General features: G+C 48.3%; 1 protein-coding gene and 1 long non-coding RNA gene across 10 annotated transcripts in view; one reads left to right on the forward strand and one right to left on the reverse strand.

Annotated features, from left to right (window-relative positions):
- The window catches only part of Osbpl10 (oxysterol binding protein-like 10), a 254,789-nt gene that overhangs the window by 211,122 nt on the left and 17,059 nt on the right, over positions 1–26,608 (forward strand). For 7 of the 9 annotated variants that reach the window (NM_148958.3, XM_006512371.3, XM_011243052.3 and 4 more), the window contains one exon: positions 17,908–18,057. In NM_148958.3, coding sequence (NP_683761.2) covers positions 17,908–18,057 — 150 coding nt within the window. Of the gene's footprint in view, positions 1–10,618; positions 11,237–14,094; positions 16,634–17,907; positions 18,058–26,608 lie in introns of those variants that run through there. The other 2 variants (XR_003948042.1, XM_006512376.4) reach the window with 2 other exon arrangements.
- On the reverse strand, positions 6,792–10,689 carry Gm26962. The gene is made up of 4 exons (XR_379921.4): positions 10,609–10,689; positions 9,246–9,344; positions 8,804–8,895; positions 6,792–7,340 (listed from the first exon to the last, which is right to left on the reverse strand). It is a non-coding gene; the product is annotated as a predicted gene, 26962 (long non-coding RNA).

Consider the following 26,608-nt stretch of genomic DNA (forward strand, 5'->3'; position numbering starts at 1 on the left):
TGAGGTGTTACAAAGTCCCTTGCCATCTTTAGAGGACACATGGGGTAATCAGCAAAATAACTGCATGTCTGAAAATGGAGGAATGAAGTATCAGTTACTGCTCTCTTCTGACATGCATTTGGGTATAGAAGTGTCTCTTTAAGTTGTTCCTAGGTGAGGGATCAACATGGTGGTGTCTTCTTCTCTCCCATGTACGGAGATTGACAGGGCCCTTGGGGCCAAATCCATTTGTGCCTGCCAAGGAATGTGAGCACGCAGTTGATAAGAGGTAACGGCGCCAATTCTCCATCAAGAGGTCCCACATTTCCACTCAGCAGGAACCCAACCTTATTAGAATGGCTGTTTGGCCCCCTGCCTTATCCCTGTTTGTGGATATTGAGTGGGTAGGATATTCTGGGGTTCGTGGGTTGGATATTCTGGGTTTCCGAGGCTCAGTAGTCTGACGGGCATCAACACTACCACCAGTTTCATAGGGTGTGTGTCATCAAAGGGCTTCTGTCCTAACTTCTTTCTGTTGCTTTGATAAGGCACACCGACCAAAAGCAACTTGGGGAGGAAAGATTTATTGACCTTATATTACCATCAAAGGAAGTCAGGGCAGGACTTCAAGGCAGCAGCCTAAAACAGAAACCATGAAGGAACGCTGCTTGCTGGCTTGCCCACAGTGGACTGGGGCCCTGCTACATCAATGAAGACAAGCTGCTTCCTCACAGACATATTCACAGACCAACCTGATAAAGGCTATTACTCAGCTGAGACTCTCGGGTGATCCTAGGCTGTATTGACCGTTAACACTGACACGGCTTTATTTACTAAGGTAGGCCAACATGGTTTCTTCTGCATAGCCCTTTCATTTTGTCATAAAAAGCGTTTGGTTTTCCTTGACTCGGTGGCTTTTCTAAGATTTCTACCCTCCCCCTCTGCCAGGCCAGTGAGCAGTGCAGACCCGCCCTGCCCCCCTCCACACACACTCAGGCGTGCAGCCCTCGCTGACTTCACAGCTTGTCTTAGGTGAGTGCAGTTGAAGAATCCAGAGCGTAGAGAAATGAACTTGTGACTTGTGTGAACACTGTTGCCTTGGCGTTCCCAGTCTTTCCTGTGCCCTTGACTTGTGGCCCTTTCATGGGTCCTGAGAGCTAGATTTTCTTGCTTCAGCAAGCCTGCCTCCTTCCTCCCCACTCATTTCATTTGAGTCTCAATAGCCTGTGCTGACCAAGTAGACCTTGAATTTCTCATCTCCCTGACAGTTGTACAATACCACCTCTGGCTTGCTCAGTGCTAGGGATAGAACCAAGGGCTTCTTGCATGCTAGGTTAACACTCTACCACTATGCTACACCCACAGTTCTCCCTCTTTCATTTGCAACTCTGATTCTCCAATGCCTTGTAACCCAAAACACAGTCTGGTTTGGGGGGGTGGGGGGGTCATGGATATCCAAAGCCTCTTACAGTGTGCAAGGTCGCTCCTGTTCACCAGTGTGTTAATGTACTGTGCTAATAAAGCCAGAATCGACCCTGGCTCAGAAAGGAGTCGGTCAATAAATGTCTCCCCTTGAGGAAAGCAGTCAGCTAAGCTCAGCTGGACTTGTTACTAGAAGAAAGAAAAGAAGAAGAAGAAAGAAAAACCTAGCTTTGATTACTTTTCTTTTTACACAGTGACATTCTTTTTAAAGTTGTTCCTCAGTCTGCCATGGCTTGTCACTCCCATCAACAGCCTCTCCTTCCGATAGCCTCAGTGATAACCTAGATACAAAACCATAACTGTCTTCGATCATTCATACTGCCTGCAGTTGGCAGGGGAAGGGAAGGTTTTTAAAATTCTTGCAAGGCCTTGAGCTCAACTAATCCAGGCCTTGCCTAGCATCCAGGGAGCCCTGGATTGAGTCCCAGCACTGTCTACACTGGGCATGCTGGCATATGCCTAACATCCTAGCACAACAGAGGTGGAGACAGGAGGGTCAGAAGTTCAATGCCGCCCACAACTATATGATAAGGTAGAGGCCAGCCTGGGCTACTAGCCACATTGATCAGCTCTAGCACGGAACTTGTAGGGAGTGAGGGGTGAAAAGTTTCGACCCTTACCTCTAGCAGGTGTGACTCTCCTGGGAGATTAAACAGGTAACCCAACTCACTAGCATTTTTTCCTTTAAAAAAACCTTTTCACGGGGGCTGGAGAGATAGATGGCTCAGTGGTTAAGAACACTGACTGCTCTTCCAGAGGTCCTGAGTTCAATTCCCAGCAACCACATGGTGGCTCACAACCATCTGCAATGGGGTCCGATGCCCTCTTCTGGTGTGTCTGTAAACATCTACAGTGTACTCATATACATAAAATAAATAAATCTTTAAAGAAAAAAAGAAAAACCTTTTCACCCTTTTTCACCCTGTAGATAATGTCCTATGGCTTCTTAGGTTTTTTTTTTTGTTGTTGTTGTTGTTTTTGGGTTTTTTTAATTGACAAGGTCTTACTATGCCACCCTGGCTGGCCTGGAACTCCCTATGTAGACCAAGGCTGGCCAACCGAAGAACTCACAGAGATCTTCCTGCCTGTGCCTCCCAAGTGCTAAGATTAAAGGCGTGTGTCACCATCCCTGGCTTTCTCACCCTTCGTGGCCTTTAACAGTGCATGCCAGCTCTCTTACCATGTCCACACAACACCTGTGGGTCATCCATGCAGCTACACAGCTTTTTATCAGTCCATAGCTTCCTGATTTGTGAAAATGGCTCCCATTTTATTAAACCTGCTTGATTTAATCAGGCTCCGGGAGGAGAACTGAGCTGTCCTGCTTTCCCTAAGTCATTGTCATGCGAACCTTTCTTCCACAGAAGAACGTTCCAGCCACTGAACATAGAGAAACTCTAAGTAACACAAGTACCTGTATGATAACCAGTAGACTGTGCTGAGTTCAAAGGGACGCTCTCCAGCACGACGAGGAGCCCTCTCCCTTTGCCAGCAGTGAACACACATCAGAGCCGGACCTGGTGGTGAGGCTTAGGCAGGAGGATGGCTGGGAGTTTGAGACCAGCCTGGACCCTCATTCAGAACAAAACATCAGACAAACAGCTAACAAGAATGTAATCTCCTCCAAAAACTAATGCAGAGGAATTAACTGTCCCTTTAGGGGAGAAACAGTATCCTATTTTTACTTTATATCTTTATAATTATGAATAAAGTTTTAGGCCTACTCTTACATATTTATTAACCACTTGACTTTGTTCATTTTCTAGCTTTTTAACATCTAGTTATTTATTCGGCAACACTGGGGCTCGAACCCTGAGTCTCACGGAGCTACAGCCACAGGCCTTGTCTTTGGACTCCTTTGTATTCTTTCCTGTTGGGTTGTCTGCTACATTCTGGTTGATGTTTTCTAAGAATTCCTTTAATTGTTTGAAAAAGTATTTTATTTTATTATGTGTATTTGTGTTCTGCTTACATGTATGTACTGTGTGTATGCCTGGTGCTAGCAAGGCCAGAAGGGGGCGCCAGATGCCATAGAAACAGAGTTACAGACCATTTTGAGCTGCCATGTTGAGCTGGGAATTGAACCCAGGACCTCTGGAGGAGCTGTGCGTGCTCTTAACCACTGAGCCATCTCTCCAGACCTCTCTTACTTTTTTAATGTTTTAAAATGTAATTTATTATTACTCTGTGTGTGTGTGTGTGTGTGTGTGTGTGTGTGTGTGTGTGTGTGTGTGTGACACATGGGGAGGTCACAGGACAACTTTTGGGAGTCTGTTCTCTATACCATGTGGATTTCGGGAATTGAACTTAGCTGGGCAGGTTTGCATGGTGAAGTGTTTTTAGTAGCTGGCATCTTCTTGCTCCTGATAATGTTTTTTTATACGCTAAAGCTGGAAGTTTGTGGCAAGGCAGACCAGCCTGTTCTCTGCATTTAGGGTTTGCTTGTTCATAAAGGTCAGATCACAAGGATCAAAGTCACCTCTGAAAGGGATTTGTGTGACAGTCCCAAGAACAGGTGGCTTTCAAAGCCAGCTCTCCTTACAACCTTGTGTAACTTGACTTAGCTTCTAGTTAAGCCCCAGAGTTTTCGGTGTCTCTCTAGGGGCAGGAAACTAAAGTGAGCTGGGCTGGGCAGGTGGACATGGTGGCTGTTCTTTGTGGAGTTATGACAGTCCTGGGACCCTCTGGCCAGAATCTCCCTGTCCACTCCTGAGACAACCTTGCTTTCTGCCCATCACCCTTCTTGTTGGCTCCAAGCCTTGCTCAAAAGCACATAGTGACTATTGAGGCAAATTTGCAAGGTTCCATTTGGACCTACAGTTTCATTCAGAGTCTGATGCTGTTAGTTTTCATCCAGTTTGTCAGGTTAAAAAAAAATAGTTTTGTGTGTGTGAGAGAGAAAGAGAGAAAGAGAGAGAGAGAGAAAGAGAGAGAGGAAAGAGAGAGGTCAGATTTGAGCATCCTTCCTTTATCTACCTCTATGTACCTTGGGATTTTGTTCAGTTTTTTTGAGGCAGGGTTTCCCACCAGCCTGAAATTTACCTATAGGCTGGCTGGCCATGGAGCCCCAGGAACCCTTCTGGTATTACAAGTGTATGCTGTCACATCTGGCGTTTTCTATGTGTCAGGGGTTTGAACTCAGGTCCTCCTGGCTGTGGAGTAAACATTCTAACCACTGAGCTAGCTCTCCAGTCCCTAGGAAAACAGTCATTTCTAAAAAGTGACCCTTGATGAAAGAAGTTACACTTTTTTTTTAAAGGCATTGTGTTGTGGATAATAAAACAAAAATATCAATTAACTGCCAGTTTCAAAAGAAGTGTTGTATATTCTGTGTGTAAGAGAGAGACGGGCATGGTGGCGCACGCCTTTAATCCCTGTCATGTTGAGCTGGGAATTGAACCCAGGACCTCTGGAGGAGCTGTGAGTGCTCTTAACCACTGAGCCATCTCTCCAGACCTCTCTTACTTTTACTTTTTTAATGTTTTAAAATGTAATTTATTATTACTCTGTGTGTGTGTGTGTGTGTGTGTATGTGTGTGTGTGTGTGTGTGTGACACATGGGGAGGTCACAGGACAACTTTGGGAGTCTGTTCTCTATACCATGTGGATTTCAGGAATTGAACTTAGCTGGGCAGGTTTGCATGGTGAAGTGTTTTTAGTGTATGTGTTTGTATGTGTGTTTATGTGTATATATGTGTTCCCAACAACAAATAGCCAGACAGTGATGGTGAACACCTTTAATCCCAGCACTCGGGAGGCAGAGGCAGGCAGATTTCTGAGTTCGAGGCCAGCCTGGTCTACAAAGTGAGTTCCAGGACAGCCAGAGCTATACAGAGAAACCCTGTCTTGAAAAGAGAGAGAGAGAGAGAGAGAGAGAGAGAGAGAGAGAGAGAGAGAGAGAGAGAGAGAGAGAGGGAAAGAGAGTGAGAGAGGGGGGGAGAGAGGGAGAGAGGGGGAGAGGGGGAGAGGGAGAGAGGGAGAGGGAGAGAGAGTTACAGGCACAGGTGTTGGAAGCTCAGGGGCCATGGGTTCTGGGAACAGAACTTGCGTCCTCTGCCAGAGCACAGTGTGCTCTTAACCACTGAGCCATCCCTACAGCCCCTGGATTATATTTAGACCTTAAAATCCTTGGCCTTCCCTCTCAGCCGAGGGTGATACTCTCTGTCTTTTTGATTGTGGATGCTGTCATTGCACTTTAGTGGGGTTACTGAGGATAATGAGAGCTGCCTCACAGACTTTCCCTGTGAAATTTTCCCTGAGCTAAGCGTCGGAGGGCAGGGCAGATCGGCAAAGAACAGGCCTGTGCCAGCTTTTAAAGCAGAGGACCTAGCCTAGCAGGCCTCACTTGGGTTTTATGGCAGTGAGGTAACACAGAAACATGTGAATCGCTGTAATTACTCACTTACATTATTTGCTCAACTCACATTTGAATAAAATGGCAGAGAAGCCTTCTGAAATCCGCATCACTGGGACCTAGAAAAATATACACATATGATGCGAATTAAAAAGCAGAGAAAAATGCCTGCCGTTCAAGACAGCAGTGCTGGATGAGTTAGAATTTAGAGTCATAATGGCCATTATTGGGGTTGTTTGGTTTAAGGTTGCTTTTTCCTTTCTTTCCTTTTCTTCCCTGAGAATCACTGGAGCTTTGGAGCCCTGGAGACAGCTCAGTGGGCAGAGTGCGTGTTGTGTGAGCCTGACAGCCGGGAGTTCAGAGTCCCCTGCATCCATGTAAAAAGCTGACTGGCAGGCCACATGTGCCTGTCACCCTGGTCCTGGGAAGTCAGAGGCAGGCTGCTCCCTGGGAAGGGGGCAGGGGAGGGCAGCTCCCTGGGGAGGGGGTGGGGACATCCAGTTTGTGTAAAATGAGCTTCAGATTTACTGTGAGAGACCTTGCCTCATAAAGTAAAGTGGAGAGTGAGTGAGACACTTGTCACTGCTTCAAACCTCCATGTGCACAGGTGAGCACATACATGTGTGTACATACAGGCACAAACACACATACATATAGGCACAAGCACATACACACACACACCGCACATATATACCACACACACACACCACACACAGATATACACATAAACACACATACAAACACATACACAGACACACATACAATCACACATGCCACACACAAACACATACAGACACATACATATAACATACACACCACACACACACCATACAGACACCTACACATAACAAACACACATAAACCATACACAAACACGTACAGTTATACATACATGTACCACACACAGACACACACCACATACAAACACATACAGACACCTACACATAACACACACACACACACCACACACATACCACACACAAACACACATAGACACATAGACACAACACACAGCCACACACTGGAGTTGATTTTTCCTCCAATGCTTCTTCCTTGGTTTGTTGATGTTTCTGGAAATCTGGATGAGAAACTGGGGCAGGAGGCTTGCCAAAAGTTTTCAAGGCCAGCTTGAGCTACACAGTAAGTTCCAGACCAGCCTGGGCTACATAGCAAGACCCTTTTCTCAAGAACAAGGGAAGCAAAGGAGAGAAGATGGAAAAGAGAGAGGGAGGAAGAGAAAGGAAGGAAAGGCATGCTGAACAGGTCCCGTTAAAGCAGGGCCATCTCTAAGAAATGTCACCTGCATCTAGTCTCCCTCTGCCTGTGGCACACAGTCAGTCCTCAACTTCAGGAAGCAGGGGACAGCATCCAGAGGTCCCACCTCGTGAAGCAGGGTTTACATTTGCTGGCTTTTGCTCCTCTGAGGCCAGGCTGGCAGTGACTGCGCCTGGGTGAATATGTTCTCAGTGAAGGGTTCCTGCTGAGCCTTTCTCGTTTCACTGTTCAGGACTGTGTCCCTGTGGACCTGAAGAACAAACAGTAAATGCCTTCTGCTTGTAGTGACTTGTAAATCATCACTATCGTGTGGTGTGCATGGCTGCTGGTTATCTCCCTCGTTTTGCACTGGGAAGGTCTGGTGGGAAATCCCACCGGGAAGGCAAAGAGGCCTGCAATGCCCGGATAGACAGTCAGAGCCGAGTGGTCACCTGGAGTAGCTTGGCTAAAACAACTCAGGCTCCCTGTCCAATAAGATTGCTTTCTGCATCAGCTAATGGGGTCAAGTGAAATTTCTAGAACCTGGGCCTAATGTCAAAGAAACAGTCTACGGACTTGTGTGCCTGTGGGAAAACGAGTCTTTCTGGTTCGCCTTAGGATGGGGCACAGAGCCAGGTCCTTGAAGGTTACTAGGGACTGAGTTGGACTGTTAACCTCAGTCAGTCTTACTCGGGACCAGGATTAGGGTGTCGGATGCCTTTGTCCACAGCTCCTCCAGCCCTGTTGCATTGGGGTGAGATTCCCCTTCTCTTCCTATCACAGGCTCTGCAAGGCCTGGGGGGGGCGGGGGGGGCTGCTATGCACTGGATCCGGAGGTGGTTTTGCAAGGTGAAAAGTTCGAGGCTCCACAGTGATGTCAGTATGGCTCGTATCAGTGACAGGAATTTACATATAAAGTGGTAACATTTGTCAGAACCTGCAGAATTGTGTGCCGAGATCTGTCTGCAGTACCAGGCACGGAACAGATAATTGCAGTTCACTTAGAATAAAAACTCAGGTGAGCACAGATAATCACTGCACGTGCAGAAGAAAGAGCATGGGCCTCAGCTTAGTCCAACCCCCTTATAGAGCAGGCTCTCATATAGCCCAGAATATAGCTAAAGACCAACTTGAATATTCTGCCTCTGCTACATGAATCTTGGGATTCCAGAAGCCAGCATGACTGCCACTCTGATGCAGGGGACCTGGGAGGTGGCAGTCACACATTGTTTCTTCCCACCATGTAGCACTTCTGCTGTTACTCCAGTCCTCTGCTTTGCATGGTGCCTGCTCTTGGCCCTGCCTGCTCCCAGCCCCTGGCCCTGCCCGCTCCTGGCCCTACCCACTTTAGTGGTCAGCCTCATAGCTGCATGATTTGTGGGTGAAGCCAGGCGATTTAGCAGTTTACAAGAGTGTATTCTGAAAGAATCACACAGTCAGCCTTTAACTCCAGTCTCTTGTACTTGCTTTTTGAAGAAAGGCAACTCCCACGGGCAGGATTGGAAGGCATCACCCAACGCAAGGCCCATGCTCATTCTGCCTGTGGCTGAAGAAAGCCAGGACCCTGTTCCATACACCCAGGGTTACATAGGACAGGGACAATTCTAAGTGGTGAGTTCCCATGTGAACTCTTCGGCGCCTGCCCCTTTGGGTCATGTTCAGGATAACATTGGGTTCTCCTGAGTATCCTGAGGTGCCCCCACCCCACCCCCGTAGCTCAGCAGTGGGGCTCACCTGTTCTTAGGAGTTGCATCATGATATGGGTGCCGATCTTGCAGAGGGGAGATGACTCAGAGAGACTTTAAAACTCTTATCAGTCAACTCGCCTGCATGAAGAAATGAGTTCATCTAAAGAGGAGGTTCTCAACCTGTGGGTCAAGACACCTTTGGGGGTTGAATGACCCGTTTATACAGTGTTCACCCAAGATCATCCAAAAACACGGTTATTTACATCATGATTCATAACAGTAGCAAAATTACAGTTATGAAGTGGCAGTGAAAATAATTTTATGGTTGGCGGTCACCACAGCATGAGGAACTGTACGGAAGGGTCACCATTAGGAAGGTTTGAGAACCACTGGTCTATAGAGTTCTAAAGAGGGCCACCAACCACCCAGGCCTCAAGCCACTGTGGAACTGAAGTTATTTTTAAAAATGTTTATTACATTTTACTTACCTTGTGTGAGATTGCAGAAGGACATCTGCCATGCACACGAGTGGCGGTCAAGGGATGCTGGAAGGTGGCTTTTTCCTTCCAGCATGTGGGCTCTGTGTGCTAAATTCAGGTTGTCAGGCTTAGCAAGGGGTGCCTTTACCTGGGGAGGCATCCTGCTGGCCCTTGCTTACTTGAAGTGGTGTGTGTGTGTGTGTGTGTGTGTGTGTGTGTGTGTGTTTTGTATGGGCATATATGTATACATGCTTGATTATGTATAGGTGGGTGCACATGTGGTGGGCTGTTGGTGTGTGTGTGTGTTGTATGGGCATGTATGTATACATTCTTGAACATATGTGGGTGTACATGTGGGGTATGAGGGTGTATGTTGTATGCATGACTGAATGTGTGTGGGTGCACGTTTTGTGTGTGTGTGCGTGAGTGCGTGAGTGTGTGTGTGAGTGTGAGTGTGTGAGTGTGTGCGAGAGTATGCATGAGTGTGCGTGAGTGTGAGTGTGTGTGCGTGTGTGCATGAGTATGTGTGGGTATGTGTGGGGGGGTATGTGTGCATGTGAGTGTGTGTGTGTGTGTGATAGAATTCAGGGCCTTCTGAATTCACCCTGCCACTGAGACACATTTCCAACCTCAAAATAAGTTAAAATGGCAGTTAGTTCAGTGGCAAAGTGCTTGCCCAGCATGCACAAGGCTGTATGTCCAATCTGCAGTACATGTGTACAATCAGTGTGTGTGTGTGCAAGAGCTCATGCTTGTATGTGTGTGTGTGTGCGCGCACACACACACACACACACACACACACACACACACACACTTTTATATAAAATGCCATATAAAGGTGACGAGGTTAAAAGACAGAACCAGTCCAGTGCTGGGCTCTGCTCTGGAAGGGGCGTCGGGAAGCCCTGTGCAGCACTTGGTGCTCAGAAGTCCTCCTGTCCTGTGGGGGCCCTCCTTTTCCTCCACTCCTGGGGGTACCAATGCTAAAGACTTTTAGCCTTGCAGCCCCTGCCTCCTGCATGCTAGCTGTGTTCTTTCTCCTGCTCTGGGTCACTGGCCTCCCCTTCTCCTGATATTGCTGACCTTGGCTTCCTTTGGTTTTCTTCAGTCTTTCTTGATTCTTTCCTGGTCCCCCCTTCATGTAAAAATTACTGGACTGTAGTTCCCCACAAACCACGAAATGAGATAAAGAATGCTTCTGGTACTTACTAATGTCCCCACCCCATGCTTTTAAATCGATAGCCGAATTCTCTGGGTATAATTGTCCCCATTGTGTTGACTGATGCCAAGTGTCCCCCCAGGCCCCAGCCCCACCCCTTCCCCGGGAGTGCCATCTTCCTGCCTTCCAGGGTGTGTTTTATTGAAAATTAACCTTTCTGCAGGTCGGCCCCTTTGCTTGGGAAGAGCACCTCTCCTTCCAGTCTATGCGAGCCAAGTGTGGTAAATGTGTGTGTATGTGTGGTTAGCCCAAGAAAGCCAGCTCAGCCCCTGCAAGGCAACAGCATGATTGTGACGTCAGCGGCAGCTAAAGTCAGCATCTCCAGGATGGCAGTGGGGACCAGCCTGCTGTGTGACGACACGTTGTCCTTGCACCCATCCGGCACCAGAGCCCGGCTTCTCCATCTGGGTCCCCATCACTGGAACATCACCATTGAACCTACCTCCACATGGCAGAATAAGAGCCCCTACCTAGGGCAGTGCCTGCAGAGGCAAGTGGATCATCTGGCTCTGGAAGAGACTCCACAGAGAACTGGTACATGTGCAGGAGCCTCCAACTGCTGCCCTGCATCAGGGCAAAGGAGCCACAGCTGGGCAAGAACTCAACTGAGGAAGTGGGCGTATCTGCCTACGGCATGCTCCTGCCCAGAGCAGGCACCCTCCTGCTGCACAGAAAGTCCTTCTGCCTAAAAACCATGGCCTACTTATGGCGAACTAGACTCAAGTGTCAAAGAGGCGCTTCCAGAAGACAGTGCTCACCTGTGCTAAGCGTGGAGCGGACAGTAGGTCACCAGGAGCGACTTTTTTTTTTTTTTTTTTTTTTTTTGCTTTCATACGACAAACCTTTGTGAGCCCATGTCTTCCAGGGAGACAGCTTTTCCGTGCATGTGATAGTGAATATTTGCACCCGCTCTTCATGGGATTTAAGTGACCCGTTGAGGAATGAATGAGGACTGAGCCTGGTGATGGATACTGGGCCTAATCTTACATGACTGTCAAGAAGGGATGTAACTGGTATAGGCATGGGGTGGCTTCTCTTCCCATGCCATTACACTGGTTTTTGTGACACTTGGCTATCTGAGGGGGTTCATGGGATGGGAGTTGTTGCTTTTGTAAGGGTACCCTGGAGGATTATACAATGAAGTGGTAATTCGGCTAGATACACTGTACGGATAGAAAATAACGGGTTATGAAAGTATTAAGTCCTTGATCTGATGGATTCTGTAAATGCAGTCAACAGTAACAACATGTTCTCAAAACAGAGAAAAACATGAATCGGGTGTAGTAGCATACACCTGTGATCCCAGCACTCAGGAGGTGGAGATGTCGGGAGGCCACACTCAGCTACAGAAAAAGTCCAAGGCCGACCCAGCCTGATAAATGGCTTTGGCACGCTAAGGTACCCTGACAGTTGGCAGCCCTAAAAGCTGGGTGCTGAACCAGATAGTCCTCAACCACAGAGCCTCACTGGGTCCCTGGAGCTAAGGTAGTGGCTACTGGGCAGGCGTAGAGGAGACAGAGTCCATTCAAATTCCCGGCACAGACTCATTACCAAGGGCCAGGTCTGTTCCAGGAGAAGGCAAGGTTGCTAAGGAAACATCATCCAAGGAAGAGACCCTAGGAACCTCCCCCCCCAAGCCACCCCCATGGTAGTTAAATTACACCTCTGTGGTGCCTAAGACAGATTCGCATACACATGAGAATCTCTTGTTTGAAGTTTGCTTTGTGTTGAAGAATGGAGGTTTGTTAGAAGTCAGAGATGAAGACATGTTCCCGGTGGCTTGCAGACCACAAGGCATGGGTGTCTTTCAGCTTTGTCTGCTGATGGGAGTCTCTCATAGGCCCACTTGTCTCTCTTGGATGGGAAGCAGTGGGCAGCCACATGCACAGATGGTTCAGCCGCCTTCGGTTGGTCCATCCCCAGCCAGGAACCATCTCTTATTCAGGGTCCCTGTTCATCCTTTGGATAGTGAGGTTAGCCAAAAGGCATAGACTCTACGAATGTCCAAAAAGTATGTGGGCTCTTACTTCAGAAAAACTGCTCAGGCACAGGTGTGTGCGTGTGTGCGTGTGTGTGTGTGCACATGCATGAACGCATGCTTGCATATGTATGCATGGTTGTGTGGGTATATGCAAGTTCACTTCTGTGCATGTGTGTTCATGTAGGTGCATGTGTGTGGAAACCTGAGGATAACTTCAGGTGTCATTTCTTGGAAAACCTGTCGCCCTTGCATTCTGAGAGAGGGTCTTTTATTGGCCTGAAGTTCATTAATTAGGCAAGGCTGGCAGGCAGCACACCCAGGGAACCTCTTGTCTGTCTTTCTAGCCCTGGGGTAGCAAGTGCGGAGGACCATGCCTGTTTTTTTTTTTTTAAAGATTTATTTATTTATTATATGTAAGTACACTGTAGCTGTCTTCAGACACTCCAGAAGAGGGAGTCAGATCTCGTTACGGATGGTTGTGAGCCACCATGTGGTTGCTGGGATTTGAACTCCTGACCTTCAGAAGAGCAGTCGGGTGCTCTTACCCACTGAGCCATCTCACCAGCCCCATGCCTGGTTTTTACGTGGGTGCTGGGAATCCAATTCAGATCCTCATACTTGCACAGACAGCACTTTGCTGACTGAGCCATCTCCCCAGTTCCCGCTCAAATACATGGTCTGCTCAAAATATCAAAGGTAGTAGTGGTTATTCTAGAAGGCTGTTTATAGGTCCCAAGCCCAGGACTCTCTCTCTCTCCCTCTCTCTCTCTCTCTCTCTCTCTCTCTCTCTCTCTCTCTCTCTCTGTGTGTGTGTGTGTGTGTGTGTGTGTGTGTGTGTGTGTGTGTGCTGCATAGTGTACATGCATGTGTGTGGGTATCCACAGAGGCCAGAAGAAGGCCTCCTCCTCTGTCACTCTCCACCTTAGTTTTCCGTTCACTCTGGGGTCTCTCCCTGAATCTGAAGCTCCTGTCTCTTAGCTAGATTGGCCAGGAAGTCTTAGTGATTTCTCTGACCTTCTCAGCACTAGGGTCACAGGTGAATAAGGGTTTTGCTTGCTTTGCCGTTGAACTCTCTCTCCAACATCACCACCCCTTTTGAACAGGCTCTCCTGTATTCCAGGCTAAGGATGATCTTAAACTTGTGACTGAGCCTCCACCTCGGGAGTGCTGAGGTTGACGCCAGACACTACCATGCTCAATCCTGGGGATCAAACTTGGGGCTTTGTATGCACTAGGCAAGCATTTGCTAAAGGAGCTACCTCTCCAGTCCCCGCCCCCGCCAGCCAAGGAGTCTTGCTGTGGGTACTGATAAACCACCAGGGAATGTCCCCAAACCCCAGGTTGCCTCTGCCATCCACCGGATCTTCATTGTCTTTCACCTCAAGTCACGGTGATCTCTGCAGCACTGTGGGCCCCAATGTGCTTGTCTGGAAGAACTATTGAGTCACACTTTAAAAAAACAAAAACAAAAAAATCTTACTTTTCCAAAGCCCACTTCTCTTTAAAACATGTTTTAATTTCACTTCATTATCTAGCTGGTGTATATTCTTGTGGCTTGGCTCCTTGGCAAGGGTCTCTGGGGGTTAGGTCATCTTGGGTTGGGTCATGCGCATTGGCTGGGTGTTACAAGTCCATCTCTGACTTCTGTTTTCACTAAGATGGGGAATCACTGCTGTGAGCGCCTGGAGTTCATTGCTGTTGCTTTGTGTGGATGAAGATCGAAGGTGTCAGCATACAGGGCACCAGGAGAGAAGCAGGCGTCACCGCAGAGGGATGGCAGGGTGTGGTGAGCCCCTCTCCCTGGCTGTGGAGACGTGTACTTAGATCAATGACAGTTGTCGGTGTCTTTGATTTTGCTTCTCCTTAAAACAATGTCTCTTATAGCCTAGGCTGGCCTCAGGATTGCTCTATAGCTAAGGATGGCTTTGCTCTTCTGATCCTCCTGCCTTTACCTCCCAAGTGTTGGCCTTACAGGTGTGTGCCACCACACCCATTTTATATGGTGCTTGGGGTGAAACCCGGGGCTGTGTGCATGTTAGGTAAGTTCTCCGTTAATCAAGCCACAACCTCAGCTTAGTTATTATTAGTAGTAGTATTTTTGAAATCCATGTTGAAAGCAGAATGCTGCCCTGCAGAGGCAGGATTTGAGCCTTTGAATTCATGCACAGCCTGGATCTTCAAAGCCTCATTCCCATGGGTGCCTGAGAACAGCAAGTGCTTTTCGGACACAGACAGACGCTGTTCACATCACTGCTTAGCCAACTCGGTGGTCCCCGTGTCTCCTTCTACCCCAAATATTGACCAACACAGAGGGATTAAGTTTCTGTGTGGGTGGGACCAACATGCCCTCTAAGATAGTCACAACCAACACTAATGAATGAAACCAGGTATAGGTAGGCAGGTAGGTGTGGGGGGGGGGAGAAGGAGGAGGAGGAGAAGGAAGAGGAGGAGGAGAAGGAGGAAGAGAAGGAAGAGAAGGAGGTGAAGGAGGAAGAGAAGGAAGAGGAGACAATTTCTCTCTCTGTAGCTCAGGCAGGTGTTAAACTCATAGCAATCCTCCTGCCCCAGCCTCCCAAGTATTGAGATTATAGGTGAAAGCTGCCACACCCTTCTGATTTCTTTTGTTAAAACTGGTTGTGTGCTCACTGGTGGATCAGTGTGTTTCCAGGTCATTCTGTTACTACCATGATGACTCTTATTGCTGCTGTTCTTCTTATTACTAAAGAGCGAGTTCTCAGAAGCCCCGAGAGACAGCAAATAGTGGTGGGTCCTTGTTTGAGGCTAGAGCAAGGTTTGCTAAGCCTCTGTGTCAGTGAAAGGATGTCACCACCATGCTCCCCATGACCTCCTCCCTACCTGGATTTCTGGCCTGGGATAAGTCCATCCTGGGCCCTTCCACCATCCTGCCCATTACTCTGAGTGTATTGAGTAGCTCAAATCCTGCCCAGGGGCCTGTAACGTGAAGCCGATGCAGGGGAAGCTAGAGACACAGCGTTCTCTGTGTTTGCACTAATACTGCTCTGAATAGTGTTAATTCTGTTAAATGGTAGGATCTTGCAGAAGACCTCTGGCTACTGGAAGGTAGAAGCAATCTGGGTTTGATTTCAAGGTAGCTCAGACAGCGCGATGCGATGTGTGTAGTCTGTGCAGTCTGAGAGTGTCTGGTATCAGACGGTTCGGTGACTGCACAGCCATCTCCAGCCCCCAGTGCCATCAGCTTCAATTCCTCTCCCCCCAAAGCAAGATACCCAGCGGTTCCCTTCTTCTCCCTCCTGCCCTGGAGACTCAGCACAAGTAGGTAGATGCCTGCTCCCTGGGCACTTCAGTGAGTGCCATAGTCCCCTTGACCCTGGGAGGGATGCAGGTCTCGGTAAGTGACTTCAGCAGTGTCAGGTTGGAATTGGGAGTTCACAGGGAGCACTCGTGGGATCAGGGAGCACAGCACTCATGGGACCCTGACCTGGAACCTGGGGGGGGGGGGAGAGAGAGAGAGAGAGAGAGAGAGAGAGAGAGAGAGAGAGAGAGAATGAGTAGCACACCACACCAGACAGGAAGCAGGTGTCAGGTAGGCAAAGCTGGAGGGAGGGAACAGAAAGCAACCTTGGCCCCTCCCCCTGCAATAGACCGGGCTCCACCCATCTCTTCCTGCCAACCGCCCCTTGTAAAATCTCAGCAGCCTCCGCTCCTGCTGCTCCTCTGAGCACCCTTGGCTAGCATGGGATAAGCGAGGGATCCCCGGTTACTTGTGACCCCGGTTGCTTGTGAATGTTTTAGTAAAGCAACTTGTCAGAGATGCCCTGTAACACACATGAGGAGAGACCTGAAGAACAAGGGCACAGTAGGACTTCAGCCCCGGGGTGTCAGTAGAACACCCCGCCCCCGCCCCACCCCACCCCCACCCCACCCCACCGCTTTATTTGGAGGAGATGTAGGATGGCCTGGAAATTGTCAATTGCAAAGTCTTTTTAATTGAAGTCTGGAAATGTCTAGCCCGGCTGGGAAGCAGCACCAGAGTCCCCTCTGGAGCACGGGGGTCAGGGGTTGGGGGACAGCCAGCACGTACATGTGAGTTTGCCGGGACAGCCACAGCCCATTAATCACTGATACCCTGTGTACATGAGGAGTGTATTTAGATGTAAGATGCTCTGTCTAATAAGATTAATAAACCATTGGTTTTTGCAAGGCCACGTGAACAAATTTGTCTTTTTATACTTAATATCTCCGAGTCCTTCTACTTCATGCTGAGTCTGCTCTGTTGTTCATAGCTGGATACAAACCTAGAATGTTTGCTTGTAGTATTTGAGGAGGGACCATGAAAATGTGGGCTGGTGGAACAGGTTGGCAGAATCCCAGGAATGAGGCATAGCAATGACAGCTGCACACTAGATAATACTGTGCTCACAGACCACCCCCCCCCCTGTACAGTGTTATCTTGATAATTTTCTGTGTCACGTGAGAAGTGGAACTCAATGATGGAGTTAGCCAATGGGCATCAAGAAGACCGGGTCAGAGGCCAGCGTGCCCTTCCCCCATTTCTGTGAAGCTTCAGAATGCTTCCTAAAGTTTCATTTTTTTTTAAATCTCTTCACACTAATTCCAAGAGCTCTTTAACTTGACAGAGTGACCCTTATCAATTTGAGTGGGATTGTCTCAGAGTAAAAATGTCCAGAAATAAACCAGTTTTAAAATTCCAGGAGGACTCTACTTTTATTGATAAATGCTAAAAATTTTACATTACACAGAAAGTGTACAGAGTATGTAAGTCTATAGGCTGTGTCTGGCAGTAGGCAAGATTGGCCAGAGGTCATATATGTGCCCTGTGTATGTTGGCAGAGCCGCCCATCCTTTGACATTGTGACAGGAGGTTGTCATCCACAAAGTTCCCTTCAGAGCCCTGCAATTAAGTTACCGAAGCTGTTAAATAAATTAATATTAGGACATCAAGAGTTAGTGAGAAGGCTCAGTGGGCGAAGACATGTGCCTCCTCCAAGGCTGCTGACCTGAATTCTAGTCCCAGATCGTGCATGGTAGAAGGGAGGAAACTGACTTTTGCATATTGTCTTCTGATCTCCACACTTGTGCTGTGGTATATATCACACACACACACACTCACACACACAACCATTTGTGATCATAAAAAAATGCTTAAAGCAATCAGATGTATGCTTTCTGCATGTATGTATACATATACACTATGCATAGCAATACTTTTAGATGTGGACAGGGATGACAGCTTATTAGAAAGCACTCGTGACTATTGTGTTTTTAAAATCACAGACAGCCTCCCCATGCTGGGACCATAGCACAAGGCCCGACCCTCCAGAGGCCTGGCCTCTGCCTGGCAAGCAGGATTGCCTTCCAGAGACACGGCCGGGGACAGCCCTGGCTAAGCCTGTGGATGGAGCATCCAGTTGGACTGTGTTTCCCGCCTCTGAGGGAGCAGCTGGTGACTTTGAATGATTTTATTTCAGCCAGACTCAGGCCCTGAACTGGTTTTGTCCGAAGAAGAACAGAGCGACAATGAGGACAAGGGAGAGGTGGAGCCGGGCGCCATGGAGGATCAGCGTAGTGTGATCCTCCACCTCATCTCACAGCTCAAGCTGGGCATGGACCTGACCAAGGTAGGCTGACGCCGCCACCGCTGCCGTCTGGCCTTCTCTGGCTGCAGCCTTTCCTGATCACTGTTCTCTCAATGGTGAGGTGGGGACCCAGACCAGGGAAAGACCAGCATTGGCTGCTAGGGAGGATATTTTAGAAATACCTGGAAAGGACACACAGACACCTCATACCTCACCCCCATACACACGCCACACAGAGGCATATGCACATATGAACTCCTTACTCTCACATAAACATACACAAATGTGCAAGACACGTGACACACACAGTCCTCATAAACATGCAGATGCCACCACACACACATACACACACCTCACATATAAACACAGAAACATAGAGATAGCTCACATACCATGTATATACACACATAGACATACATCACACACATAGATAGCTCACATACCATGTATATACACACAGACATACATCACACAGAGATAGTTCACATACCATGTATATACACACACAGATATACATCACACACATAGTGATACCTCACACACCATGTATACACACACATAGACATGCATCACACACATAGAGATCCCTCACATGCCATGTATATGCACACACAGACATACATCACACACATAGAGATAGCTCACATACCATGTATATACACACACAGACATACATCACATACCATGTATATACACACACAGACATACATCACACCCATACACATCCCTCACACCACACACATGTCTCATATACACTAGAACACAGGTACTTCTCATACCATACACAGGCACACATATGTTTACATCCCACACACATAGACACCTCACACCACATCACAGCCCCATATGGGGGGTGGGGGGAGGTCCCATGTAGACCAGGCTGAGTTTACACTCTGTTTGTAGCCAAGGCTGGCCTTGAACTCATGGCTATCCTGCTTCCTTTACCTCCTGCCACTATAGTGAATGCCACTACTTCTGGCCTTTATTCTTTCTCTTTCTTTTTTTTCTCTCCCTTCTTTTTTTTCTGTCTGTCTTCTTTGTTTTTCTTGAGAAAGGACTGTCTTAGTTAGTGTTTTACTGCTGTGAACAGACACCATGACCAAGGCAAGTCTTATAAAAAAAACATTTAATTGGGGCTGGCTTACAGATTCAGAGGTTCAGTCCATTATCATCAAGGTGGGAGCATGGCAGTATCCAGGCAGGCATGGGGCAGGAGGAGCTGAGAGTTCTATGTCTTCATCCAAAGGCTGCTAGTGGAAGACTGACTTCCAGGCAACTAGGGTGAGGATCTTATACCCACACCCACAGTGACACACCCATTCCAACCAGGTCACACCTATTCCAACAAGGCCACACCTTCAGATGGTGCCACTCCCTGGTCCAAGGATGTACAAACCATCACAAGGACTAATCCGACCTCACAACCCCGGGCACAAGCCATACTCCTTCCTGTCTGGAGTCCCATGGCTCTGGCTATGGGTGTCCACCACCACATCCAGCAGGAAAGGCCATTTTTAGAGGGCTTTTCATTCAGAATGGAGAGCCTCATTTGGCTTCCCAGAGCTACCATGTACCTGCTGCTTGCTCTCCAGGCCAGCATCCTAGAGATCAGAGTAGCCTGTAGAGGTCAGAGGTCATTGTGGCATCACAGCCATGGAGAGAAACCCAGAAGGAAAAGTGTCTGCCCAGCCTTGACGCCTTCTGGAGGCTGCCATTAATCTTCATAGCAAGTCTGAAAGGGGTGGGTGGCTTTGTTGGTGACTCCAAAGCCATAGGTGGGTGAAGAGAGTCATGGCCCTGTAGGTGGCCAGAGTTCTTCCTGAGTGCAGACAGGAAGCCCAGTGTCCAGCCGCTCATGTCCTGTTGAGGGGCAGACACCTCACCCCTCACTCACCTCAGCTCATTCTGGAGAGAAACAGGAAGGCAGGTCCCCAAGGGAGCTGAGTGCTGCCTGGAGTACACTGAGATGTGATGGAGAGTCAGGACTTTACGGTTTGGCTCACGTAAGGACCATAGTCAGGAGGGGTCATGGGGATGGGAGGTGGTATGCAGAGACCTATCCGAACGCTGGACACTGAGGGGTTGTGTCTCATCCTTTGTAAAAGGCCCCAGTGTGGTTCTGGTCTCTGTGGTATGACTGAAGAGCAATGAGCAGAGAAACAGGGTAACCTCCACAGGGCCGGATCACACTGTGGAGATCAGCCAGGGCACTGTGAACGTAAGCCTTCTTTTTTAAAACCGCAGGATTTTATGTATTGAGACTGGGCCTCACTGTAGCTGGCTGACCTTGAACTTGATGCATAGCTGAGCAACACCCTGAGCTCCAGAACCTCTTATCTCGACCTCCCAGGACCTGAGGTTACAGCTGTGCACCAGCACTTCTGCCTCCATTTTGGTTTTTTTTTTTGTTTTTTTTTTAAAAAAACAGGGTCTCGGGCTGGTGAGATGGCTCAGTGGGTAAGAGCACCCGACTGCTCTTCCGAAGGTCAGGAGTTCAAATCCCAGCAACCACATGGTGGCTCACAACCATCCGTAACGAGATCTGACTGGAGTGTCTGAGGACAACTACAGTGTACTTACATATAATAAATAAATAAATCTTTAAAAAAAAAAAAAAAAAAAAAAAAAACAGGGTCTCGTGTATCCCAGCCTGGCCTTGGACTCGCTGTATAGCCAGAAGTAACTTTGGATTTCTGATACTCCCACCTCTAAGTCCCAAGCGTGGGGATTACAGGAGTGAGTGTGTCACCATTCCTGGCTGATGCAGTTAATGGGGCTCGAACCCAGGGCTTTGTGTATGCTAGGCAAGCTACCCCCCCAACTCAGAAAGTTGCCTTGAAATGTTTTCAGGGGTCTCAGGGGTAGGTGTCTGACATCCTGGGTGACTGTTACATTAAACAGGGCCCACACTAAGCACCCCAAGTTCCTCATTTCCTCCTCTTCCTGCAGCGCACGGCTGATCCCTGCCTCTCTGCTGCTGAGTAAGGTCTGCTTAGCGCCATGTTCCTACTGTTAATTTCAGCTTCGTGCTGAATAAATCTGTTGAAGATGCTTGGCTTTTTAAATAGCTGCCTATCTTTGGTGATTACATAAGACTCTGAGATGATGCTCCAGTTAATGCCGAGGGCGTGTAGGTGACAAGGTCCCCGAGTGCCATCTAAAATCCTAGTGTTTCCAAATTGCGGGTCTCAACCTACCAGTGGGTTGTAAAACCAATTTAGTATGTCAGACAGCCGTTCTTAAGGCGTGGATTGTGACAGAAAATATCAGAGTATGGTAACACACTTTGATGCCAGTTATATTGCGCCGGGTCACAGTGCAAAATGTTCTCATTGTGGATCACGCTTTTAAAATGGCTTGCAAAATTTCAGGGCTGGAATTGCAGATGATAGGAGCAACTGAGAAGTTTAAATTGCTCAGATCCAATGAAGGGCACAGAAGCCTGGTGGGAGCTATCTGACGGTCGGCTGGCCATCCAGGAGGCTCTGTGTAGGGCTCTTGTCTGGAGCTGTGAAGTTTGCATTATTATTTTATTAGCTTGTGATTGCATTTCCAGAGGCCTAGCCTAATCCTGAAACTGCAGACATTGCCTTTAGTTAATGCCCAATTGGCTACTTGGAAGGAGAATGAAAAATTAATTTCAAACTCTTTCCATCTAACAAAATATTGTGTTGAATGGTTTTTGTAATAGTCCAGGCACCATAAAATGGGGGAAGGAATTTCCTTAAGGAAATCTAATCAGCTTTGTTGAGTAAGAAAAGAAACAGGGAGAGACTGGAGAGATGGCGCACACGCAGACACACACACACACACACACACACACACACACACACACATGTATTTATGTGATATATAAATAAATACATATATATACATACATACATATCTGTATGTATGTATGTATGTATGTTTGTATATTTCCCATGCTAGGGAGGCAGAGATAGATCCCCAGGGTTGCAAGCCAGGCAACCTTAGCTTAGTTGGTCATTTCTAGTGAGAGGATCCTGTCTCAGAAAGCAAGGTGGATGGTGCTGAAGGAATGGTCCCCAAAGTTGTCCCTGGCTTCCACATGCATATGTATGTATGTGCACATCACTCATATACATATGTGCACCTGGACATACATACAAAATACACATACAGAAAATGAAAGGGGGAGGTGAGGAGAGAGCCCTTGCCCATTATTTTGCAAAGTTCTCTGGATTCTGAATCCTGGATGAACCCTGATAGCCCCAGGACCCTTTATTTTTGGGGGTCACACAGGGTGTTTTCTTCAACCTGAAAACAGAGCATCACGTGGCTGGCCCCTGAGGTTGTGGACTGATGGGTCTTTGAGGGAAAAACCATACCTGTTCACAGCATCTTTCCCAGGAGTCTGGTGTGCTCCCTGCAGGAGGGAGGGGACTGTCACTCTTTCTAGCTGTCCTCTGCCCTCTTGGCTATGTGATGATCTATGTCAGATTTCTAAGGGCCCAATCTGAAGAGCAGCTACTCCTCGATTGGCATAATTAATTGCCCGCTGAATCTCTCCTTTATTTATTTATTTTTAACTTCCCCCAAAGTAGTTCATTGTCTTAATTATGTTAATGGGAGGAAAGGCAGTCCTTTACTGATGGTTCAATAAATCCGCAGCCAGACTGTTTGAACGCCGGCCATCCGTCCAAACGGCGGCTGGGCTGTCACTCATCCTGTCCGAGGGGGACAGCCCAATTAGGACTCATGAGCTTCTTGGCTCCGTATCTCTGGTGTCCATTCCCCAAGAAGCACTTGATGAACTGACTTGCTTAGAAACTCACTGCACAGAAAAGAAAGACGAGCCCCCGCCCCCACCTGCCTCAAGGAGGCTGAGTGAGGGAAGGAAACAAATATGGACCAGAGATCAAACTGGCCACCCTGACGGGAATGTCCCTGACAGGCTTTGGAGCCAATCTGGTGGTGACCTTCTCAAGTCCTAGCAGTACCCCAGCAAAAGCTGAGAGAGGAGGGCCATGGAGGAGACATCTGAACGGAGGCAGACCTGCTTGGTTGGACCTGGTGATGGCTGTGAACCCTAGTCCCCAAGTATGATGGTTAATAACGGTCAGCATGACAGACCCGAGTCACCTCAGAAACCCACTTCTGAGCATGTCTGCAAGGGGTGGCTTAGCCTGGGCTCACGGAGGTGACACTGCTCCCTGGGCTGGGGTCCCTGATGATGTTGAAAGGAGAAAGAATGAGCAAGCGTTCCTGTGTGGCTCTCCGTGTCACTCATGGCTGCTTCCCTTTCTCCTCGACTCGGCTCCGTAAGGGTCCCAGCTGCTAAAACCTACAGGTGGAATGGCCAGTTGTGCTGCCCCCTTGTTGCTGTGACAAGACCCACACCTGACAAGAAAGAACAGAGGAAATCTGGGCTCACGGTTTAAAAGGGACACAGCGTGTCACAGTGGGAAAGGCAGGGCGAGGCAGCTGGCCGCATTAGTCAGGAAGCTGAGGGAGATAGATGAGTGCTGCCGCTCACCTCCAGTTCTCACTGTGGATCAATCTCAGACCTGAGCCCATGGCACGGTGCCACAGAGCACACAGGGCGAATCTCTCCTCTTCTGCTGAGTGTTCTTAGAAAGTTCCTCAAAGAGTATCTGGTATACAAGGGAGTATCTAGAGGTGTGTCTCCTGAATGATTCCTGAATTCACTCAGATGGACAGTGAAGATTAATCATTTCAGAGCCCCCAAGTGGTTCAGGGGAGGGGGAAGAACGAAGCGTTGGGACATTTGCTTGCGTGGTCTTACTTGCATATCTAAGGGGAGAGTGACACGGCCTGGCTACACAGAGCTCAGCAGATGTCATCACCTGACTCTGCAGAGGGCTATCCCAAGGCAGAATGTAGAGTGCCTGCCTGGCCAGAGACATCCTGGGACAGCTGGATTCTCACTTTAGTCGAATTGTAGCGGAAACAATATTAGGAAATCTGCCTGGATTTGCTTAGTTGTCATCTGATGACAATTTTCTTCTTCCCGCATGTGACGGAGGAAAGCAGGTAGATACAAAAATGTAAATCAGCCCTATATCATCTAGAGACAAGTTAACGTCCTGAGGCTTTGAATGGATTTACTTGGATTGTGTTCTCTGCTTGATTTTGTATCTTGCTGCTGCTTTTTACATGGCTTTTAATGACAGATATATAATATTAAGAGCTCTCTGCTAAGCGTGCCTTCCCGGTGGGCTTAGCTTCCTCTGATTTCCTATGAAACCACTATGCTTTGAAGACACAGCTGCCTGGTTTTTCTCTTCTGGAAGTCTTTTCTTTTGTATGCAAATCACTTGCAAGGATTTTTTTTTTTTAAAGAAAGTCCAGTGTGCAGGGCTGGCTGGCTGGCTCAGCTGTTAGCAGGGGCTGATCTTGCAGATTCAGTTCCCCTCGCCCTAGTGGCTCACAGCCCCTTCTAATGCCTATTCCAGGAGATCTGATGCCCTCTGCTGGCTTCCACAGACACCTGCACTCACGTGTGCACACATGAAGACACACAACTAAACCTAAAACCAATCTCTTCTTTTCTTTAAGGGAAACCTGGCACGGGGCTATAGTTACAGAACTGTAAGCCTGGGCAATATTCAGGGTCAGTTATTGTAGAACCTTGGTGGCCTGCCAGCTTTGAAACCCCTTGAGTCCACATGGGAAGGAGCCAAGGCTGTGGGTGGCAGAGCGAGGGGCATGGCTCCAAGCTGTTGTAGGCAGCAACCCAAGGAGAGGTTCCTTAATCTCCTCAGGGGCCTCAAATTGGGTGCCACAGAAAGGAACTTGGTGATGAGCCGAGGAGCCAACTGGGAGTTTATGGCAAGATTTTAATATAATAGATTTTGAGCACTAGGGTTTAAAAGAACCAGAGGCTCTTGGAGAGTTAAGGGTGACTGAGATGGTGGGTGTGGGCTCTCAGAGTCACCCATTGTTTCCTTCATAATAGGAACATAGCTCGGGCTTTGTGATGAAAAGATTATTTTGTTTATTTACTTTGGGGGCAACTGCATTTGTAAAACCAAAGAACATCTTTGGGGAGTCAGCTCTTGTAGGACCTAGAGACTGAACTCTGTGGGAGACAAGCTTGGCAGCACCTGCAGTAACCTGCTGTCCAACTTTGGTGGTTTTTTTTTTTTTTTTTTTTTACCCCAAAGAGTTTCCAAAGGAAGTTAATGAGTGGGGGTGGGGTGGAGGAGGTGAGGGAGGGTTGAGGCAAAGCAGGCAGGACTGTAAATAACAAGGTAAAACTTGCAGAGTCCCAGGGATGCAGGAAGGTCTGACCCCCTCACAGTCAACAAAATTAGTAGTCATAATCGCGTTCTCACGAGGAGCCCAGGAGTGAGGCTGTGGGCCGGGAGCCCTTAGCCTGGCTTCCTGCCTCTGTGCTGAGAGCCTGCTCAGCAGCTAGTGGGAACTGTGTTCCTGGAATCTTAATCCTCAGCCACCAGGAGGCTTCAGCCAGACTCCATGCCTAGGGACCCCTTTACTTCCTTGTTTCTCTCCTCCCTCCCTCGAGCTAGTCCAGATAGTCCAGACTAGAGAAAGCGCTGTTTTGCAGCTGAGTGGGTGGGCCCTGGGGCCTGACTCCTGTTATTTTGTTATTTTGTGGGGACCCTAGGGCAGTGGGAGGTGAGAGTAATATATCATAGTTGTCTACATCCCCAGCTCAGATGACCCCTGTTTGCTTTAGATGACCTGGTCAGTGGGTTGTAGGAATGTGGGGTTGTGCAGGCCTAGAGTAACCACTGGGTTCCCTTTGTGTGTCCACTCATGCACCTCCTTCAGTCAGTCACAGTGGGTAACAGACCAGGGACTGCCCCAGCCATCTCCTTTCAGATGGTGCTGTGACTTCAGTCTCCCTTTCTGTCATGTCCTGGTTTCCCAAGGCTCCATGGATGCACCCATGACATTCCTTCCTCTCCCCCAAGGTGCCTCTGCTCCATCTCTGGCCCCTGCCTGGATTGTGTTGGCTGCATAATACCTCTCTAATACCACCCCCACTTAAATGCTCTTGGTAATAGTGAAACCCTGTCTGCATGGCCTCTGGGACCAACAAGACACGGCAGCTCTTTCAGGGAAAGCATGGATGGCTCCTATAGCTGGGGTGGGCAGGAGGAATAAGAAAAAAAAGGTGGCTCAATGGGTAAAGGTATGTGAGGCGATGTGAGTTAACCCCCCAGGTCCCACATGGCGGAAGGAGAGAGTCAACTCCTGCAGGCTGCTCTCTCGCCACCACATGTGCACCATAGCAAGTGCCCCCCAATAGTGAATTAATAATTAACATGTAATAATTTAAAAATAGCCTCTCTCAGGACGACAGGGCTGGAAAGAAGGATGTGTGTTAGCAGAGACACAATGTACAATGAACTCTCAAGGGGTAGGGAGGTGCGGGCCAAGGTGAGCAGAGATAATGAGTGAGCCTGCGCTCTTGTAATGCCTCAAGTGAGCAAAGAAGAAAGTCACCCAGAACAGCTATGTGCACAAAGCTGGGCTGACATCGACAAAGCCGTCACCTAACCCTTTCCTGGTTTTCCAAGGCTCCATGAATGCACCCACAGCATTCCTTCCTCTTCCCCAGGGTGCCTCTGAGGCATTTGCT

The sequence above is a fragment of the Mus musculus genome, chromosome 9 (assembly GCF_000001635.26).
Source record: "Mus musculus strain C57BL/6J chromosome 9, GRCm38.p6 C57BL/6J".
Classification (NCBI taxonomy): domain Eukaryota; kingdom Metazoa; phylum Chordata; class Mammalia; order Rodentia; family Muridae; genus Mus; species Mus musculus.